Source organism: Oryzias latipes, chromosome 16 (genome assembly GCF_002234675.1).
Source record: "Oryzias latipes chromosome 16, ASM223467v1".
Lineage (NCBI taxonomy): Eukaryota > Metazoa > Chordata > Actinopteri > Beloniformes > Adrianichthyidae > Oryzias > Oryzias latipes.
The window spans coordinates 25,959,467-25,982,720 of NC_019874.2; the positions used below are offsets into that span (position 1 = coordinate 25,959,467).

The 23,254-nt window shown below is 38.1% G+C and overlaps 1 protein-coding gene across 2 annotated transcripts in view; it reads left to right on the forward strand.

Moving 5' to 3' along the window:
• The window catches only part of bbs9 (Bardet-Biedl syndrome 9), a 175,618-nt gene that overhangs the window by 17,954 nt on the left and 134,410 nt on the right, over positions 1 to 23,254 (forward strand). For both annotated transcript variants that reach the window (XM_004078331.4, XM_011485713.3), the window contains exons 9-14: positions 653 to 782; positions 3,155 to 3,336; positions 4,091 to 4,167; positions 4,245 to 4,298; positions 4,387 to 4,489; positions 19,270 to 19,374. In XM_004078331.4, the coding sequence (XP_004078379.2) occupies positions 653 to 782; positions 3,155 to 3,336; positions 4,091 to 4,167; positions 4,245 to 4,298; positions 4,387 to 4,489; positions 19,270 to 19,374 (651 nt within the window). The remainder of the gene's footprint in view (positions 1 to 652; positions 783 to 3,154; positions 3,337 to 4,090; positions 4,168 to 4,244; positions 4,299 to 4,386; positions 4,490 to 19,269; positions 19,375 to 23,254) is intronic.

The following is a 23,254-nucleotide window of genomic DNA, read 5'->3' on the forward strand; positions in this document are numbered from 1 at the left end:
TTTAGGTGGTAAGTGCACCATTGGTAGGTTGGCTGGACATTTCCCAGTGTTTGAGAAATATAAGTTGTAATAACATTTCATGTTTCTAGCCTTGAGTCAACGGAGAGAAAGTTGAATTTGCAGCACACCTTGAGAGCAGACTTTGTGCTGAAATGGGAGATCTCACCAAAATTCTTTATAAAAACCAGATGTAAAGTGTAAAGAGATGATTTTTTTTTTCTGTACAGTGAAGAACAAGCTAAGCTCGTCTTAAAGAGCAGTGCCACCCACCACACGAAATTCTTTATTTCTGTGCTGTGTGGTTGTTAGTTTTGTGAATATGCTTCACTCTTTCTTAAACTTAAAAATGCAAAACAGAAACCTTAAGTTTGCGTTGCCGTGAAACCAAGTCTGTCTGACTTTCCAGCGGGGAGACACTAACCTGAGTAAATACAGCAAAAGGAAATTGCTTAAAAATGTATCAACATTTCATTAGGCTTAACTTCATTTTGCATTGCTTCAAAATTCTCTGCAGCATGAGCCAAACATTTACCTCAGAGTGGAAGTTTTGTTTTATTGCTTAGCTTGCTGCTTTTATTGTATATGAAAAAAAAAGACACTTCATCTCAGCCTCCTTGTAACCTTGTTTTTATTTCTTTCTGTTTTTGTGTAGTGACAGACGGCACTATAAATCTGCTGCTTGGTAACCACAACAACATGCTACAGGTTTACCAGAATGTGACCCTGAAGTGGGCAGCCCAGCTCTCCTTTGTGCCTGTGGCTGTTCGTGTTGCCAACTTCCCGTGAGTACAACCTGCATCTGCGACCGCATGCTGATGTGCAGAAAAGATGTTTTCACAGAAACATTTTAGCAATCCGCAAATCATTTTTGTCACACAGTGGCTGGCACACACACACATGCACATGTGAACACTCACGTACAAGCATTAGGCACGTTGGCCTGTTTATCAGTTTGCAGAATCCAGTGTGAGACCTTTAACTGAAAATTACCCGACAATGTCTTCCATGTGGCCAATCAGAGCATGGCGGGAGGGGCCAGCTGAAGCCGGTCTGTCCGTGTTCTCCAAACATCTACAATCAAACTACGATTTAAACGCAAAGCGCACACACACAGTTGAGAAATGATGTGGTCTCTGATCCTGTGTGTGCGCACATGTGTGGTTTAGATGCAGGAGATAATGTGTGTCTGGGTAGCTGTTTGCTTTAGTTTGCGGCTGTGTTGTGTTTAGCATTTGATAGTCATCGGGTCGTTGAGTGTGTCGGCTGGACACTGCCGAGTGTGGGAGAGAAAACGCGCACAGCAGTCTTCCTAAAACAAATACACAAAAATCCCTCCAGTCTGTAATTTACAGGAGTTCTCCCTTAGTTGATGTGAAGACAGTGTCACATTGAAAGGGTAAATGCAGTCAAGCATTGGAAGGCTTGACTGCTTGTGTAAAAACAAGAACAAATAGGTTCAAAATATAAATTGGCTATGTGACAAAAGTGGTGTCGTCACAGTGTAATAGCATTTTAAACCCTGTGTGCTCTTTTCTTTTTTAAAGAGGTACCGCAAAGGAGTATTGCTGTTGCACCTCTGAGTTTGCTCTAGTGGTGATTACATATCCAATAATTAATGTTTATGATACTTTTACATTGACACCAGGGACAAGAAACATGGATGCGCTTGTTTGTTGTTGATTGGCATCAATATTAAAAAAAAGTGCTCAAAACAATCTTAATGCTTGTGCTGATTTTCATTGTGGGTTATTTTAACAATGCAGAACACATTATTAAAGAGATTGCTAGAGAGCAGACAGTAATTACATTACAATATAAAGGGCCACTTCATTTAGAATAAAGCATTTGATTCCATTTTCTAAACCCTTTTGCCTCTAATGTCGTTCATATAATGCAAGTATTATCAAACATTTTTCATTTTACCATCTAATTAATGCGTAACATGTATGACATGCTTTGTGTTCTGATATTGACGGTAATTCACATCATGATTTACAATATTGCTGTGTGTATGCATTGTTCTTCATTCTGTTTGTTCATATTGGGACAGTGACATAATAATACATTCTTTCTGCGTTTAAAATGGTGTTGTTGATGTTTTTAACATGCTGTTGTGTCATATTTCTGAAGATGGGGGGCATATATGAAGAAAATTAAGCTTTCCTGAGCATTCCTGAGTATTTCTTTTTTTTTTAAATCATTGTTAATCAGAAGCAGACAAAAAAATGCTGTTTGAGAAATAGCTTTTTTTTAATTATGTAAAAACTAGAATCGGTGGGCCACAGGCTCCCTGTCATGCTTCCATTCTGATGCATCCATGAACGTCTTTGCTTTACTCAGCCGAACTGGCATCTTGCTCACTATTTTTGTTGCATCGGTAATGTTAGGTTGGGGGTGTGAGGGGCTGTAAGCTAGCAGCAGAGCATGTAAACCGATTACTCAGTTATGGGTAACAGGAAGGGAGGAAAGGGTTGCTCCACTACAGCAGTACTGCCAAAACTCGGAGGCGAATTTCTAATGAAGTATGTTTCATGGAAACGCAGCTATCGTTGAGACGTCATGCATTTTGGTCTATTTTCATCTATCTTGTGAGTATCAATGCACACTAGTTTTTTACAGAGACTTCAAGGACATTTTCCAGGTCATGGGATTTTGGAATTGTGGATTTGGACACCCGAAAAAATGTCCAAGGCCTTTTTTATAGTCCACTAAGTAGTGAGTGAATTCTGAAACAGCCTTTGTGATCTGTCTTTACATGGGAATTTATCTGTATGTGTGTGTTTAAGATCGCGAGTTTCCGCTGCAAAGTGGGTGCGTGTTTTATGCTTCCTCATGCACCGTGGTGCAGGTGTGGAGTCGGCTGCTGCTCTTGAACCGGTCTCCAAATTGCGTGTGACTGTGTGGATGTGAGCGTTACTGGATGGCGGCAAAATTCACGAGCACACAAACCCACATCTGCATCCAGTTACTAGGCAGTTACATTACTGCATCACTCTTCATTTCTTTTGTGACCTTTCATGTATCATTTATTTTCAGCTTTAAAACCAAAGCTGCGTTTTTTACTCTGTTTTCTTTTAAGATGATTTATTTATTACTTTTTAGTGTTTCAACCACATAGGTTTTGCCAACTTAACCATCTTCTCATATTTTTCAGGGAGCTGAAAGGAGTTGTGGTCAGTTTGAGCTCAGACGGTCATCTCTTCTGCTCCTACATGGGAACAGACCCCTCCTTCTTTACTACCCCTAAAGTAGATGCCAGGGAGGCTGACTATGAGCAGGTGGAAGCTGAGATGAAGAAACTGCAAAGATGCATAAGAGAACTTACCAGGACTCAAGGTAGGACACTCTTATTTAAGGCCCCTACAGTGCATTCTGGTCCTCGTTTAAGCCGTGTCACACTGTCGCTACATACATTTTGCGCATATCGCACGGATGTAAATTGGTGAAACATGGATATATGTGGAAAAAGTTAGAAAAGTTTTGGTCTGTATGTAAAATTTCATGCAATATACAAGTTATGGATCGGTGGTACAAGTTCGTAAGACAAACGTGGAACGGTTGTGGAAAGCCACAAATTTGCATATGCATCTCCCAAAAACCAGGCACAGTTGCTTAAGATTTACGTAATAATTGCATATAAACTACGTATAATACACATAAACTAGGTAATTCTCACCTGACTAAAAATTTTGAACTGCTCAAAACTCATGCAAAGACCCATCGGCTGAGACCCGTGACGAACATCTGCGCACCATGACGAATGTCAAACGCAACAAGCACTTCTGAATTACATATATCACACGTGTCACGATAGACCAGCATTTCATACTTGTAAAATGCGCAAATTATACGTAGCGACTGTGTGACATAGCCTTTAGGTAAATGGCTTTTAAAACATAAAATGCTTTTCTCAAGCTGTCAACAGCCAAGAATCCAGTATACACATTTTAATTTTGTAAATCTTGACCTACTGGTGTTCTGTGCTTCAAAGCCCTGAACAAAAAATGTTGTTGATTCATTATGTCACCTGTCAGTTTGATATTGAATTAATGGTCTTTCCAATCAAAGATTTAAATCCTTTGTGTTTCAGACATTCTGCCAAAAACAGACACAGGGGAAGACCTGTTAGTCAATGCTACCGTGTCTTCACGCATGGACAAGCCATCAGTAAATAAACAACATCCAGACGCCTTTCTGTACAGATGAGCTGGTTACCGTAATCTTTTTGCTTGGTCTGTCCACAGCGAGCTCTTATCCTGGATATTGATGGTTTGCCTGTACCTTCAGTAACCGTGCAGGTAAGTAGGTAACTCATGGAAATTTTTAGCCCATTTATTTATGCCTCAAATTCACCATTTCACTATTTCATTTGTGCCCTCTGTTCAGGTGCATTTGAAAGCAAATTCCGTCCTCCAATCCTCCAAGCTGTTCGTTTGTGTCCAGCCTCCTCTGGCTGTCACTCAAGATCAGTTTGTCCTGGAGCCAATGGGTTAGTCCAAATCAGTGTTCCTTTGTGTCTTTGATTCTAAATTTGTCTTTGTTCATAAAAATATTTTTAGAAGATTACAACTTCTCAAACCATGTTAAAATGCCATGGATTCTTTCAATGCTTGTAAAACCTATAGAATGTGACTGAAAACATATTTTTTTGTCTCAATTTCATATTCTCACAAACTAAAAATGCAAGAAACAAGCAGTTTAGGCCTCATTTATCCCTGAGCAAGACAACATTGCCATTTGGCAGGTTGTCTGACATCTAGGTAGGTCACTGGCCCGGTATTCATGAGGGAGTCTCCATCTTGTGTGTTCGCACAGATTCCTAATTTCATTATTACCTTAAAAAGAGCCAAAGGGTGCCTCAAAACCATTTCAAACCTGCTCATAACTGTCATAAATGTTATCAAAAAGTCCAACAAATCTCTTTGTTGGGCTGGAGGCTAATAAAATGCCTTTTGATTGAACAGAAACTAAACTCTTTTACACTTTTTTTCTTGCAAGGTGGCAAAGGTTTTTAACAGTTTTGACAACTGATTTATTTTTTAAATCCAGCACAGGTATTGCAACAATAGTCAGCATTTCTAATTTATAAGAGTTAGTTTAGTAAACTGTTTGAATTTAAATAGACAATTTGGTAGAAAAACGGAAAAGTTATGGCAACACAATGAAAAATCTTGCACGCTATGCTGCATCTGGTTTGGATCGAGGTCTTTCATCACCTGCTATATTTCACTGTTCTTCATCAGATGTGCTCTTTCTCCAAACTGCATACACCTGCACGTCTGTTTGTTAAACTTTTTCTGCTTTCATGCTCTCTTTCAGAGAATGAACAGACATTTTTATGCACTTCAGAAAGGTGCTGAAAGCCTTTTTGTTAGTATACTGCATATGTCGGCCTCTGTCTATTTTTGGACACAAACGTCTAACTCCAAACAACTGCTCTGTCAGTTTATTCAAAAAAAAAAAAAACTAGAACACATAAACACATTTTATTCCTTTTTTACTATCAGCATTAAGCTGCTACACAAATCTTTCTGCCCACTTTTTTGCTTTTCTCTGTATGTGTGTTTATAGTGAGTGTAATGTAAACCAGTCGGAGGAGACTTTAATCAAAGGCTGCTCGTAGTTCAATGCAAACATGTATTTTTAAAGCGTGTGTGGTCCCACAGAGAGTTCAACCTCTAACCTCTGTGGTGTTGGTGCCTTGCTCTGATTTTAAAACCTTATATATACAGTATGACTCAACCTGCAGTCAGTTTTGTACACTAAATGCATTATGAATATAGGATATGATCAAGATATGATGAATTTCCTTGTGCTTCCTCATAAATATGAAACCTCTTAACATCTGAAAAAAAAAACACTTTAGACATCTACCCAATTACAGACTGGCTACCAAGTCAGATTACTTTTTTTTTGCCTCTTCTAACAAAAGAGATAGATAGATAGATAGATAGATAGATAGATAGATAGATAGATAGATAGATAGATAGATAGAACACACACAATAAATAACAATAAAATGACAGCTCATAAAATAAAACAGCAATTCATATTTCAATAAACAGCCTGATAGATGAAGGGACAAATTAGTTCCTAAAGCGCTCTGTCCTGCGGCGCAGTGAAAGGAGCCTACAACTCCGTGTACTCCTCTGTGCAGTTATCGTGTTAAACAAAGGATGTCTTGGATTGTCCAGGATGCTTTGCGTTAAGGCCCTCATCCTCTTCTGCAGCACAGTTCCCACAGAGTCCACCCTCCTCCCGATCACAGATGCACACCTCTTTATCAGTTCGTCCAACCGATTGCAATCCCTTGGGGATTGTATACTGCCACCACAGCATACAACCCCATAGAAAACAGCACTGTCGGTACACACATCAAAGGACCTTAGCTTTCTCAGGAAGAACAGCATACTCCGTCCTTTCTTACACAGAGCCTGAGCCTGCTCTGTCCAGTCCAGTTTGTGGGCAATGTGCGCACCCAAGTACTTATAGGAGTCAGCCATCTCGATTCTTCCTCCACCGATGATCACTGGTTGATGGGAGGGCTTCCTATCAAAGTCAACGATCACCTCCTTGGTCTTTGAGGTGTTCAGCCCAAGACCATTGTCCCTGCTCCAGGAGGTGAATCTGATGATGAGCTCCCTGTACTCACTCTCATCCCTTCCCATACACATGCCACAAATCAATCAGAATCACTCAGAATACAACAATATCCAGTGATTGTAGTTTAACTATAACAAAGCAGCTTATGCTTGATTGTGGTTTGTTTTTTTAAAAAAAGATTCACCCCCAAATTCATTAAAATACAAGAAGTGGTTTCATCCTTTCTTGGTTCCAACAATTATAATGCAGTGTCATGAAATATGCAACTTGCTTTACCTTAAATTGGCCTTTCTGTAATAAAATTACATATTTTGTTTTGACCTTTATGATTTGAAAAAAGTCTAGATTTGTAAAGAAAAATGTCTATTTCTTTATTTATAAAAAAATATGAACATGGCAAATTCTTCCTGGAAATCTTATTTTTCATGAGTATATTTACATATTTCACGAGAATATTTACACTTTTTATGAGTAAATGGACATATTTTTAATTAAAAGGTTTGTTTTCAAATTAACAGTAACTTGCAGACTGACAATAATCAGATGGTTATACATTTTTAAATGTGCCTTTATGCATTTGTCTCTTTTGTTTGTTTATATAGACACTCTGACTCCAGCAAAAAAAAAACAACAAAAACAACCACCTCACTCATGCAGGGTTAACAAATCCTTCTAGAAATTTAGGGAAATCCCTGAAAGATGCACGTCTGCTTTGACATACAGACGGCCTGAGTTAGAAATAAATCAACAATAAAGCTTAGTGAATTATGAACCAAAAGTAACAACACCCAAAAAAGAGAAGATTGCCAAGCGTGCAGGAGCTGCTCCAAACATGGTTTATGCCAACACAGATCCACCAAAGCTGGTTTATTCCTGCATAAAAAGAGATGATTTTATCAGGTTATCGATCTCTGTAGTTGTAATCCTTAAACTTTTTTGCGTGTAATGGTATAAATCTTAGCAGAGATAATTTCACATAAGATCACATGTCAGAAAAGGCCCACAGAGCGGCTAACCTAGTGTGAACAGTGTCAGAAATGTCTGAAGCTACATACTTTAACATAAAAGAAGAATTGCTAAATTTCTTTTCACAGTTAGTCCAAAATTGCTCCATATATTTACTGAAACCATCATCCATCATAGTCAAGAAGAAAGCGCCTTTTTTAAGAAAAACAGGCAGAGTAGATTCTGAATTTATGATTTCAAGATGTCAGTGGCTTTCTCTGGGGTTTGGAGTTCCATCTATTTATTCTGAGCTCTGGCTCAGACTGACCATTGCTTCCTCATGATTCATGATCTGTCTGTGCAAAAAGGTAATGCATTTTACCACACTACATTCTTATCTGTACACAGACTGTGCGTGACCTTTGCAACTTTTAATGCTAACATGATGTGCCTTTCACACATTGTAGTATATTTGCTGTACATGAATGTCAGTTTGCATTTAATATGTGTGCTATTATAAGTGCCTTGCCTTTAAAAATGTTCTTTGCTGAAACTTTTTACTATGCTAGTACTTTGTTTTGAGGCACATGGGAGTTTGTGGAATGTGTGTTCATTGTTTTTTTTCCTTTGGACTTCGAACGGTTTGTCTAAATGTCCTGTCTTCTGTTTATTAGTACATTAAATTGCATGTGGCATGAGCTTTTATCCAAAACTTATTGGGAGCCAGCCTGGAGTTAGTTGTCTTACCCAAAGACACAATGACAGTTTTGACTATCCTTCTTTAACTATATAAGAGGAGATGGGCAATGTCATTTGACCCAATAACATTTTCTGAAAAAGTTTAAGTTTCCAAAAACAACCCTCACGTAAATTTGCTAAAGAGTTCTTTATTTGGCAGTAAATTATCAATCAAAAGAATATGCCAACATCTGGGGAACGTTTTTTAGCCAAGTATAAAATGAGTTGAAGTACCTAACGTTTGGTTCAGTGCACTTGTCATGGATGTTGATTCTCGTCACAGAGGCCAGACCATCAAACCAGACTTCAGGCAGCTTTATTTCATTAGTAAATTTGGACCAAGCTTTATTTAATTTGTAAGTTTGGACTATTTTACATTGGAGTTGATAGAAACTGACTTAACTTCATAAACAAGCCATAAAAACCTTTCTTCAGCATGGAAGTGGAAGGGCTGCCCCCTGGTTAAGTCCTTTGAGATGTGATTTGGCCTGGGTGGAAGTGAAATAATTCTGTAGATAGAGTTTGAATTACATTGATTGTAATGAGTTTTCATGACCTTTTATAACTAAATCTCTAGTCAGGGTGCAGAGGGTTTTCAGTTTGGTCTGCACACTTTTTTGGCTTTTAGAGAAGATGCACACACCCTGCATGCCTCTAATGCTAACGTTAACAATTTAGGCTTCAAATTCAAATTAAAAAAAAAAAAAGGAAGAAAAACATCCTGCCTTTAAGTCCCACTTATCTTTTGATCTGGGACAAAGCTTCTGCAGAGCGGCAGGAGTTCATAAAAAATTTACCTGCAAGTTGTGGGCCGGACTGTTAGCTTGCACTCATTTCCCATCATTCCTTTGTTTACACTCTCTTCTGCTAGCTCAGAGCCCCACACAACACCAAGCTAGCATTAGCGGTGCAACAAAAATGGCAAGCAATATCAGTTTTAAGGCCAGATGCCAGCTCTGATGAGGGAAAACAAAGATCTATTTGTCGGCAAGAGGATGCTTTAGAATGGAGCGGAGCAGGGAGCTTGTGGCCTGCTGCTTGTAGTTTGTACGTAATAACTACAAGATTTTTTTCAACTGCGTTTTTATGACTGTTCCTGATTCACAACAATTTGAATAAAGTAATACTCCTAAACGCAGTTTCATTGTTAATTGTCTTTATATATGCCCTATAGCCTGGGAAAACTACAACCAGAGCATGTTAAAAACACCCAAAACACTGTTTTCATTGGAGTGGGTCTTTAACTGAAAGAGTTGCAGCAGCTGAATGTCTGCCCATGAGCTGGAGTAAAGGATAGTGGGTGATTTTTATTTTTTATTTTTTTCCCCCTTAGCTTTAATTGTCAGTTTTGTAAAGTGACCACACTGCTAATTCAAGCAGCTGAAATGAGTTTGGCCTGAAGTGTAGCCCAGCTCATCCTTTGATAGTGAATGAGGAGCGAGTTGCCATGGTTTGGACATGCGGTCAGAATGCGATCCAGATGCTTCTCATTGTAGGTGTATTGTACATGTCTCCGAAAGAGACCTTAGGGCAGAGACATGAGTCACTGAAGATTATGTAAGTTTTGGCTGCTCTGGGAAAACCTTTGTGACTCTTCGGATGAGCTTAAAAAGGTTCATGGGAAAGGGAAGCCAGTGAATCTCCGCTCTGACTGTTGGCTTTTCCACCTGGGCCTAGATAAATGGTAGATGATGCGTTTATATAGTTAGTTTTTAGCCAACAGAAGCAGGTTTAAATCTAAATTACAGCTGTTGTTTGTTAAATCCTAAAAAAAGGAGAGAGTCCAGGCTCGTCCTGTCTAATAATAAACTATCAAAAATCAACTTGTAGGTAATATGTTTGACAGTTGCACCAATTAATCACACTATGGACAAAAATGACCTTTCATTTTGCACAAATTAACAGGATATCTGTTTGTTCCAACAATGGTTTGCTGTAGTGCCATTGTTACCAGGGTAATATAAGATACTTTCCCTCTGATTTATGACTATTTAAAACGATGCCAAGTATTTGCTTTTTGAGTTGGTTCCTGTAATCACTTTTTGTTTTTGGCAGCAGCTTTGGTCGCCTTTTGTGTATAAGATCAGAAGCTGTGAGTCACCATCACATTTGGACCACTAAAGGGATGCTTTGTTCACATATGTTTTAAAGTTTAGGTATTGGTCAGACTGGTTTGAATTTAGAAGGCTGATATACACATAGTAGTTTTACTTGCATGTATACATATTCACCTAAATTAAAGCAGTTTGTGTTTTTATCTCATGCTCCTCTGTTCTCCTTCTCACAGAAAACTGCTTTTGGTTTTCAGAAATCAGTCAGCAGCTCGTTTCTGCAGAACATCAGAGCTGCTACATGAACAGCTGTATTTCCTTTAATGCTATGTGAAGCACATTTTCAATCATATTCATCTTCAAGCACTTTGTGAACCAAAAAGTAGCAATTGGTTGTCAAACATCAAACCAAACTTATCCTTAGGAAATCATCAAGAGTTTTAATATGGACTTGCATTTTTACCCCCAAATTGTGACTGTATTTGACTGGACCACACACGTTGCTTTTTGTGCTTCTTCCCGTTTCCTTTTTGCCTGCTTTGAGTTGTGTTGGCTCACTCACTCAGTAACCTGCTTTGGGCCAGAATCGGGTGGTTCTTCGTTGCATCAACCAAACAACTCCTGCTGACCCTCAGTGGTCAGATTTGGCCTCAAATTCAGTTTTTCACATCTGTTGCATTCCTGGAAATGAGCAAGAACAGATTAATGAAGGCTTGTTGAGTTTTAATGAATACTGGGACGTGACTTATAGGAGCTGGATCCCAGTCACAGAGCCAGAAATTACTCTGTGATTTTGTCCCGAAAATTGCACCCTGCTTTATGAATTGCAGGGGAAGTGGTGGCTGAGCTATAGATGGAATACTGCCTGGTATAAATGGTACAGCATGCAGACAAGGTCCGATTAACACACTTCTGTGCCCTGGGTGAAATCATTTTAAGGTCTCAATACATGCCAAAGGAGACGGTCAAAAAGGCACTCTCATTAGAAAAAGTAGTTGAAAAGCATTAAAATAGTGTTAGGAAACAGAAATAACTTAATGGAAAAGAATAAAAATGTAATTTTTTTTTCCACTTTATATTAAAAATCTAAGAATATCTTTATTGGTAGAGTCACCCCTATGTTTTCTGAAGTGATCACACTCATTTGATTACAATGAGTCCTGTTTACAGTTGCATACCCTACATCCTGCAACCCCAACTGCAAACTCTTTGGTTTTAAACAGCAGCATGACTACACTAATCACAGTTATGGGACACACTTTGGGAATTCTTGCCAGTGCAATAAAAACACTTTGCACCTCGTTGCCCATTTGGCTAATCTGTCCTTGTATCACCTCTATGAAACAAAAACAAAAAAAAAATCTCCACAAAATCATCACAAAAGTAATGTCTGGGCAAACTCATACCATCCATGTGACATCATTTATTTTGTTATTTTTATGTCACAGTTGAAATATTTTAGTTTTTTTTAATTGCTCTCACTGGCAGTAAAATTCCACCTCCAATTACTTGAAGCTTGGTGAATGATGGTAGCAAAAGTTCACTGGAAAGTCAGCAAACATAAATAAGTTAAATAAACAAAGTCTTCCTCCACATTGTATCCAACATATAAACTCCTTCTGGACATCATTTGATGAAAACATCTGTTTGAAACATCTGAAACAGATCTGTTACTTGCTTTTGGAGCGAAACTTGACAAGATAATTTTCTGAAATAGATTGTTTGCTCCAAGTGCTTTTCAATGCTGAATGCAAAATTAACTGTTTGGTAAAATGTGTAATGGCATAGAAGATTTAATGTTTGTTCAAAAATATACTTGTATAGAATTAGCAGTAGAATCAAACATACCTTTGTACATAAAACTTAATTTTACGCAAGTGGCAGATGGCAGGGGACCAGTTTAAACAACATGAAACTTTTGTAGCTTTGCATAGGCACTCCTCCAGTTGTATTCTATCCATTTTATAGCGGGTACCAGGCAGAGCTTCTACCCTTTCACATTTTTCCCATATATTTTAATCCCTCAAGCATGTGTGCATGTTAGGGAAGTGGGTAATATTTAAAATGTCTGTTGAAACTTGATGTCCCAAGTGTTTTTGGCGGATGCTCCGCTTCCATTTCTTTTTAGTTAACTTTTATAAAATTCCATTATTCGTGCTAGTGGACTTTGCTAGTGGACTTTGGGTTTACTGTTGTAATGCATTAGGTCACTGGAAGAGGAAAGGCATAAAAGATCAATCTTTACTTTTAATGATCGATTATTGATTCAAGCTTTGATTGATTCACATTGATTAATTGATTTTTATCAATCCAGCCCTAGTTATCTATATTCCAATTCGCAGTGTTTGGCTTTGACATAAAAAGCCATGGTTGTCAATAAGTTTAGGCACATTTGATCTAAAATTGTCCAACTTGGTTTAACTTGACAAGATTTAAAAGAATCTAGATCAATTTTTTCATCCAGGATTGGTTTCATCTGGACTGCTTAGTTCACTAGTTTGGCTTTGCATAGATCATATGAAAGTTTTTGCCCCTGCTCTAACATAACAGACCATCCTAGGAAACAAAGAGCCTTGGTGTCAATGTACCTGAAAGAACTCCTTATTTCACTTACTTAGATGAGACATGCTATGTTTGTTTCTCATCTTTCATCACAAGTATTGCAGACATGTTTGAAATCTAGATTTGAGGTGTTGCAGCTTTTTAAAATGGGTTACTTTCCTTTTCCCGAAAGGCTTTTTCCCCTTTTTGTTTTAATATTGAACATTTCCAAAAGCTGGCCACTTATTTTTATTGTATGTCTCAAGTAATGTGGCAAACTGAGTGAGTTTGTTCTTTTCCTTGAGTTTTCAGACTCTTCTATCCATCTTTTTAAATAAGATGATAAGATGATATTGATACACTCAATAACTATTACTGTCATTGGGGAATTTTGGATGCTCAAATACGAAGCATAAATTGTTTTTATTAATTTAATAAACAGCTGGTGCTGCTTTTCCTCCATCTTAAATCCCAAAATACTCACTGCCCGACAGGGCAAAGTAGGCTCATAGCATTCTGGATTAAGGAAGTTTAACTACCTTTTTGTACCACATACACGCATGTTTGCAGATCAGTGTGATTCTAAGTCATTTTTACTAAACTTGTTATTAAAACCTAAGTGCCCTAATAATTTACATAGTCCAGCTCTCAATTTGTGGTGCTTGAAGTGTGAAAGGGTTCTTACGACAAGTTAAAACTTGTGGAGCCAACAAAGTTTTGTGTCTTCGTCAATGTGTGTGTGCAGTAGCCAACTCGCTCCATGTGTCTTTGATTCTATGGCTCAGTGTGTTCTTGCTTTTTTGTGAATTTGTGTGTTTATTAAAGTGCAAATGTCAAAGCTGGTTTTTCCTGACCTTTTGGCAGAGATTTGTTGTAGAGTGCAAAAAAAACATGGGACAAAAGTGTAGCATGTGGGCACAAACATACAAGCACACAGGGAGAAGGTTAAGCAAAGAGGAGGGGAGGTAGCGCCTTCTGACTTTTATTGTTATTCCAGTTTTTATTCGTCTCAGATGGCGACTCAATCGCCTGTTCACCGCACACTGCCTCCTTTGTTCTGATTTTTGTTCCCACTCATGAGTCCCACTCCCTCCCTCTTTTTTGTAGTCATTCGCTCTCCATCCCTTCATATTTTTACCATTTTTCCTATTTTTTTTTCAGTCCCAGGGTTTTTTTTCTTTTTTTTTAACCTTTTTACATTTATTTCTATAAAGTACAATCCGGTTTTTAACTCAATTCAATTAAATTTTATTTTATTTTGCCCAATATGACAACAATAGTGGTCTGAAGGGGTAATGGTTTTTTGTCAAACAACACAACAATTGATAATTCATATTCATAATCAAACCAATGTTCATATTTAAAGGGGAATATTTGAAGCAAAAGGACATTGTATTATTTAGATTATATTATATTAGATAGTCTTTTGCTCGCATCTTGTTTCTTTTACCAATACAAACTGAATCTCCACGTTGGTAACATCTCAGGTTCCTGTTTGAAAATCTCCATGAAGACACGCAAGTGGAACAACCTTCATTTGTGTGCGACTTTGCAATTGTGTTGTTTATAAAAAAAATCCAAAAGTTAGGAAATGTTTTAATTAAATTAACGACCCACTACAATCATCTTTCGATCTCTTGTAAAAGCGTTTCCAGTGGTCTTTTTAATATTATGCTGTTTTCAGGCAAAATCAAAAACCTGTTGTTTTCTAGGACATAGTTCCTGTAGAGTTTATCAGAAATTTGCCTCTAAGTTGTGGGCATGACCATTGGGACAGAGCAACCCCATCCCCCTTTCCCTTCTCTATTGCTAAAATCTCTCTGTTTATACACTCTCCCAGTAGCTTACAGCCCTTTGCACCAACAACCTAACATTACCAGTTCAACAAAAATGGTGAGCAATATTGGAGCTATCCAGCTGTACAGTTTAGAACCACATATGAGAAAGACAAAGACGCACATGGATTCAGCATATTTTCTATATCACAGAAACATTCATTCCTCTTCTGCTGTTTTATTCCTTTCGGGGTCACTGGGCTGCCGGAGCTTATCCCGGCCACTTTTGGGCGAAGGCAGGGGACACCCTGGACAGTTCGCCAGTCTGTCGCAATCACACACCAATTTACACTCACACCTAGGGACAATTAGAGTTGCCAATTGACCTATGAAGCATGTTTTTGGACAGTGGGAGGAAGACGGAGATCCCGGGGAGAACCCACACATCCACTGGGAGATCATGCAAAGTCCACACGGAAGGTCCCCCATTGATGTTCTGTTTCAAGTCCCCCAGCCGGGACTTGAACCAGGGTTTTCTTTTTCTGTGAGGCAAGAGCGCTAACCACTGCGCCACCATGCAGCCCAGAAACACTTTCTAAAATTAAATTTTTTTCATCTGCTCCTGATTTCATAACAATTTGAATTAATAAATACTCAAAAAATACAAATTCAAGCTTAATTTTTTTATACATGTCCTCCATCAGTAGAAATATGCAACAGCAACATGTTGAAAACACCAAAAATATTATTTTCTTTAAGACAATCAGCCTCTGGCAGAGGTGTCATTATGATCTGTTGAAAACAGTTTAAACAGAAATTTAAAATCATTTTTAGACAAGTGCTTCTCAATCAGATTTTCTGCCAGTCTTAGTTTAGCTCAGTTCTTAGCTCTACTGTCAACATTCAATAAGCCTACAGTTTTTGTTTAGAAGTAAATCATTTTAAACACAAACCTTTTTTTTTCCTAAAATGTTCAAGGTTAAAGAATCCAGTTGAAGTGTTGATTTCTGACCCCTTTTTTATTTTTAGTAGAAGTTTTTAGCGTTTGACAAAAGACCCTACACAGTGAGACGACCTAATTCTGACCTGCAAAAAGGTGAAAGGTCAGTGTTTAACACCAGACCGATTGCCACTGATTGTGTTATGCTACTGGCGCTAATGCTGTCTGACACTCCATACCTCCATCTACTCACTGGTAAAGAAGCAAACCAGTAGCAAACCACAGATTTGTCTGATTTATCTGTCATTATTTTGTTTTGGAAATTATTTACACACAGAAAGGAGAATATTGACAAGCATACTGCCCTTTCTTCTTGTGTGGTAATGATCACCATCTACACCCCTCTTGACCTCTAACCCCTTCCTAAAAGAAAGTTGTCACTTTAACCAGAGCTGTCAAGTACTAGGACCTGAATCTTGATCTGACCAGCATGCTGCATTTTGCACCCACACGCCCAACTAGAGGCATAAATGTACAAGTTTAAGGGAATCTAATAAATATTCTGTGGTTATTTAGTTATGATGCAACAAAAACACTCCCTAAATATACCTTACAAGTTTTTCTTTTCTTCAATTGAATATGGTGAATTTTTTCTTAAAGAGTTTTCAATGTTCAACATTTCTGGCAGCAAAATTCATCTATATATACATGTACAGCTGACTTGTTTATATATAAGCAAATAACAAACGCTTTGACAGTAACAAGGGACAAGTTGGTAAGGTCTGGGGAAAAAAATTGAGGGTCAGGAAAAGCAAAGAAAATGAAGTAGAACCTGTGATTTTTAGCTCACATTATAGATCAGTTTTTGTAGGAAGTAGAAGTAATGCATCTGAGAATAGTGTGAACACTCACATTGGGTCAGGACATTGAGGTCCCTCAGACATGCTTAAAGGTTTAAGTCCACACCAGTGCTTTGACTTGTCCAGATGTGCCCGAGTGAAAAGCTAAAGAGAAAAAGAAAAACAGAGGAAGAGGGATTACTTTATGTCTTCTTTGGTTTTGTTTGTTGGTCTTAATGGGAATGGGAACACTTAAAGCCACACTTAAACCAGTCTGACCAGCATGACCTTCAGGGCACGCAAGTTAAAAGCCTTCTGTTGACAGGCAGTGACAACAAAGTCGGAGCAGCTGGGATAGGAAAAAAGAGAAAGCCTGAGAAACCGGTGTTCAGGTAGACACAGAACGTGTTTGGCAAAAGATTTTTTTTTAATGTTAACTGTTCTATAGAGATTGAACATTGTTGATAATAAGTTTGTGTTTCAGTGTAAACTGGCTCAATAGATATATTTTTACTGATTACCGCTTTTGTTTCTTGACTATGAAAACATTGTGTAAAATGTGAGCCCTTTTTTTAGTTTTTATTAATATTTTATTCAGATAAAACTTTAATGTCTAAAAAACATAAATTTCTATGTTTTATGTAGAGTGAATTTGAATTTCTTTCTTATCTTCTTAAAACCACAATTTCATAGAATTTTTTTTAAGGGACTGAACTATTTTTCTGAAGGAATTAGAAGGAAATGAGCAAGATGTTAAGGATATAAAGAAATGATTACCGTATAGCATTTAAAACAAAGATAGAAACTGTAGTATGCTAACAATGTTTGAGTACTCTGAAGAGTTTAAAGAACATTTCTTTGCTTTTTAGTAATTTATTTCCTCTTCTGGTTGAAAAATAAATATTTCCGCTATTATTTTTTTCCGCTCGTCTGTCTTACACATTGAAATGTGCTCGCCAAAAGTGTTCACACACTCCCCTTAATTCCAGAATTTACTCTCATGCAATGCCATGCACTTCCACTGGACACACACACATACGCACACTCATACTCAGTCACCTGTAACTGACCGGGCTCAGAAATATCACGGCCCATTACACCACCACCCCACCTTGTTAGTGTGTGTGTGTCTGCATGGAGCCATTAGCAGTAATATATCCTTTCCACTCTGTCTGTATTTGATCCCTGCTTTTTCTGCTCAGCTTTCTCTCCTTCTCACTGTTGGTTTTTAGGGTGTAGAACTAAATGCTGGCCATCCGTAATGACACACAAATGTTTTGTGCCATTCTCCTTAAATACAACTAGAAAAATTTAGCAAAAAAAGATCTAATTCAATAAGGAAGCATGATGTTTAAGCTACATGTTACCATATCTTTGGGTTGATTTTAAATAATCTAGAAAGTATTAGCTGTACGACCTGAAAAAAATGGACTTTAAGGTTGTGCAAGAACTGTTTTTTTGCTTACCGGTACTCATTCATCAATTTCTGATTGAACTAAAATAAAACTATAATCTGTGCGCTAATGTGAGACTAAATACAAAATAAAAACTGGCTGTTAAAATTTATGTCAGTGATGATAAAAAAAAAGATGACATTTTCTCTGTTGAGGCAAAGTAAAAATAAAACAAATAAAAAGATTTTCTTAGAAATGTTGATAATTCAAATTCATTCATAAATTTTCCTGTAAAGCCATTTTTTGTACTTTCTTAAAGGAATTTGCATTTGCTTAAATGAATATTCTACTTTTGTTTAAATGTAATGACTAGTTATGTGAAAGTGGTTTTTAAAACCAAAGTTTGGCTCTTAATAAAGTTGTTGTTTATGGTACGTTATAGGGTATTATAGGGTAAGTTATATCTCTTCAGGGGTCACCACAGCGTATCTGCTTTCACTGATTTGCACAGGTGGCTTAGCAGAGACTTTTACACCAGATGCCCTTCCTGACACAACCCTGTATTTAATCCAGCTGGGGACCAGCACAGGGGGCCCCCAGACTTGGACCCCCTTGTGGCTACATACTTGGGCAGTAGAGCGAAGGACCCACACTGGATGAAGCTCACCGTGCCCCCATCTGCCAATCCTACACAAAGCCACCTAAGCCATCCAGCTGCTACTTGGCTCTAAATAATAATGATAATTTATATTTAATCAAATCAAGTTGAAGATGCACCTAATCAAATTGTTTACTTCTAAATCAAATCTGATGCTAGTCTCCTTACCAGTTACAACAACAGGCAGACGGCTGGATCCAAATGCAGCAGGTTTATTAGCTCAGCTAAGTCTACAAAGCTAAATCAGGGTCCGGCAGGAAGGCAGGGGTCAATAACAGGCATAAGATCATCAGAGGAGAGAGGGGTAGCCAAGATCCAGGCGAGAGTCGGAGCAGGCGGCAGGCAAACAAAGTCAGAAGCAGAGTCAGAAGACAGAAGATCAGGTCCAAATATAACGCTCGGTAATGAAGACAGAGTGGCACAAACAATACTTTGCACTGAGTTTCACTCAGTGCAGAGCTTAAGAATGCTGTGGTTGATGAATGAATGAATGAGAGTCAGGTGTACAACATCCAGGAAGTATGTTCTGGTCTTGCTGGGAGATGAGGTGCATTCAGTACTCTGGAGATGGTTCCTGCTGGTGACCAGAGGGGGAGACAGAGGTCTGACTTCTGACATTACCTTAACAATTTTTCATTTGGAAGAGTTGGGTTCAAAGAAAGAGGAAACGGTTATCATGCTTTTATGGGTCAAAAAATGCATAATGCAACAACCAAACAAGGTAAAACATCAGTATTTGTTCAGTTTTATTGCTTCATTTTAAAACTATCTTCTTCTGTTTCCAGGTGTCGGTTCAAAAAAAGTTGTGGAGTTCTCAGCTTACCTCAATGGCCGGTACCCCCCTGCTGACCTGACGGGAGATATCACCATTTCCTACAGCTCACCAACAGGTAAAAAGTGTTTTAGTCCAAGTTTAAACAGGATCTCTACAGGCTAAGGCCTTTAATTTCACTGAAAATAACAGTCAGAGTTGTTAGCAACTATTGTTCAGTTGTAATAAGTTTCTGTCACAACACAAACCCAGTTTTCCTTCCCAACTTGGCTTTTCTTAACACTTGGAGTAGCCTCGGGACACTGACTGCTCAGTTTATTTCCCATTCCTTTGAGACTTTACTAAAGAATACTCTTTGAGTTGGCACTAGCAGTAATGCAGTAACAGCTTTCTGTGAAGAAGCATAATTGCAGTGAAAAATGTTTCACACTTTGCCAAACCACAGAAAACATAAAATGATTTTTTTTTCTTCCTGCAGAGAATCAGGTATTACACTTAGTTTCAAATTTACTTTGTCATGCTTTCTGTATTTGTTAGAAAACTCATATAGCTGCTTAGTGCAAAACCAGGACTTCCTTCATGGAGATACCACCTGAATATGGGCAATCACTCAGGGGGGTTGACTGAAACCACAGTTTTTTGCCTTCCTGCATTATTGATGACAGCAACCAATATCATATCTGTCTCAGTAAGAGCTAAAACTTTGAGTATGCATCAGATTTTACTTCAATTTGTTCTGCAATCAGTCTTAAACATGGTTAAAAAGACGGTTATACCACAATGTAAAGGTTGCCTCTAAAGAGAACATCATATCTGCATTAGCCTGAAAATGATCTGTAAATGGTGGGATGAATTCAGCAGCTGTCTTGTCTAAAACATCAAATCCTCGTTGTGTGACAACTCCAAATACCATCTGCTGCACCAAACACGCACATGGACATCTGGACCTATTCCAGATGAGCCCCTTCCTCCGTCAGGCATCTGTTTCCAGGCCTTGCAATATTTCTGGAAGATATTACTTTCTAAAGCAACAAAACCACTTTGTATTTCAAATGTCACAGACCTTTTAAAAAAAAGGTTTGGAAATGGGGCCAGGGGAAAAAAAAGCATGTTTTTATGCTATTGTTTCCTTTGGCAGGACTGTGTAGGTGGAACAGGTTTTCCTCCCAAGAAGCATATTTAACGTGAAATGTCTGGAAATATGGAAACGTCTGTTTCTCTTGTTGGGAGTTATTGTGATGCTAAAAATAGTTAAACAGAAGAAGTCTGGGGGGGGGTCAGTGGGCTTGTAGCTGGCAGTACACTTTCAGATAGCCTGCTGTAATGGATAAGTATGAGAGGGTTTAATTTAAGAGAGGAGCGAAGAGACACAAGGAAGGATCCTACTTGGCGATGAGGGTCAAATCTAATTTTGCATCTTTTATATGTGAAGGTTTTAACATTAAAGTAGATGGGAATTCTGACATTTTAAGAAAAATACATTGACTGTATAATATAAATGGGTGGATTGCGCGTCACGTCACCCATAGAAAATGCCTTGCTTCCGGTTCCAAAATAATATAAATGGGTGGATTGAAGTCACCCATTTGTGAAATGAAGTCAATTTCAGTTGCCATTTTTCGGCTAAATGTCCGTCGCCATGTAAGAACCAGACGTCCATCCAAGTTGATATGAGTCTGCAATTTTATGGCAACCACTCTCTAATCAGGAATGAGCATGTAAGAAAGCCTCACCCCTTCCACTGAAAGCGGGCTTGGGAGAATCTGTCATTTAAACGCTTCAGGCCACCTACTTTTATTGAGGCATCTGATTGGTTTATAACTTAAATAACTGGCGCTACAGCAAAAATATAATTAAAAAAAAGGATAGCAAGAACATGCTAATAAAAGATAGCAAGAATGGTTATTCTGATTAACATAAAGACTGAGTATTAGCTGTTTATATCTCAAAAGAAATCAATGGGATTTCGGTTTTTTGGGGCCATTGGTACTTGTTTGGAACGTGAGGTGGGAGGGGTTGCTCATTCCAGTTATCATTTACTGTCAATAGTAAAGGCACAAGAGCAAACATAGAAAAGTACACTTAGTTGTGGATTGAAAAATAGAAAATCATTACCTGTTCAAAAGACAGTCTGGATTGCAGATAAGAATAAAAAGGAGGTTAATACACAACTGACTCTGTCAAAAGCGAGAACACAAGTTAATAAAAAGGTCATACACTGACCTGCCTTCTTGATTCTGCTGCACAGAGTGTGATTTAGTGAAAAAGTTTTTAAAAAAATCAAAGATTCTTTTTTAAGAAAACATGGTTTGGGACTTAGAAAAAAAGATTTTCATTTGTCTCAGTGCTACTGAAACTTGCAATGATCACATGTGTACAAACAGTTATTTGGCCTTCAGATGGGCAGGAATGTAAGAAAGTGATGTTTCAGACCTTTTTTTTTTTTCTTAACAATCTGCCAATGCTAATCTTCAGAAACGTCTCATCACCCCTTATCCCTTAAATGCTGGCCTGGTCTGAGAGGAATGCACCACTTTGTATCCTCTGCCACCCAGGGGTGATTAGTCCTTCACGCCACCCACCCATGTTCCACCCATCCAAGCCCCAGGCTACTGTGTTCTCCTTTAAGCTCCACAAAGACTTTGACATTTAAGAAGACTATTGCCTTCCTAAACCCTTCAAAGGAGGCCTGATGATGGCAAGACTTGTTACAATCTAGAAAGAATTTCATTAGTGCTCTTCTGTGATTTTCTAAATACCCCAAGAGAGGACTTCACACTTGAGAGAGATCAAGTGATCACCTGGTATTAACAGTAACATTGTTAGATTGCAAACACAAAGGCCATTCTCCTGTGAGCAGTCAAGAAAAAGTAGGACCATGCTGGTACTTTCCATTAAATACGCCCAGCCATGATTCATTGGTTGCTAAGCCAGTTCATGTGGAAAGTGAGGAAGTTAACTGGCAGTCTTTATTGTTTTCTCCTGTTTAATTGAGCTTGTCAGAGTGACCAACATGGCCACATGTTCATGTCTCCGGGAGCTGCTGGGTTTTGTACCTTTTGACTACCAGCTCTAAAAATCCATTAGTGAGGAATTTTTGTTGGTGTTCCTCATTACCTCTGCCAAGCAGATCATGTTCTTAGCTTTCTTTGTTAGTGTGTGGCAAAAGATTTGGAGGAATGTTAGGCCAAAAGCCAAAGAATGACTAATTCAGTTCTTGTGTATTACAAGATTGCCTCAGATTGTGAGATAAGGCACTTTTGAACCAACCGTTTTCTCATGAGCTGCTCCAAATACTTCAATAAAAAAAAAAAACTGCCAAATGGTACACGTCTTCTATGGCCTTTACTTCCAACTGTTTGTTCTTCTGACACGGGGCTGCTGTTAACTATTAAAGATGTTGGTGAAACGACATTAACCCTTTTACACTAGAGCGTTGGCTCCAGTGTTGACATTCTTTTGACTATCGTAAATCTTCAACCTTTTACTCAATCAATGTAAATCAGCTAATTCTGCCACAGAAAAAAGATTTTTGATTTTTACCTTCGTAATGTATTCTAAATCTGATATGAAAAGCCACTTTTCTCAGCGTCAGAATCAACTGATTCGCACTGATTGCATGAACGGTTGAGAAGTTATGGCATGTCGAAGAGCGTATGTCATTTATGTGTCACGAGCGAAACCTCCAGTGTTACAGGGTTAAACGATTATGACCTGATACTTGTGCTTTAAAGATAATGTAAAAATTATTTGAATATAGTTTTAATCATGCAAGAAAAAACATATCTGACTTTAAAGCACACGTTAAATCTCTTAAAACAAGTCTTTATTTGTTCTTTATAAGTTAATTTTGAATAATCATTGAAGCAAAGCGTAAAGTCTGTGTGGGGTAAATGTCAAGATTTGCTTTATTTTAAATTTCCTATTGTTTGCATAAGCTGCTTGTTTTGGAAGCCACCATTGTCATAAAAATAAAAAATAAAGCTTTTCTTTGTTGC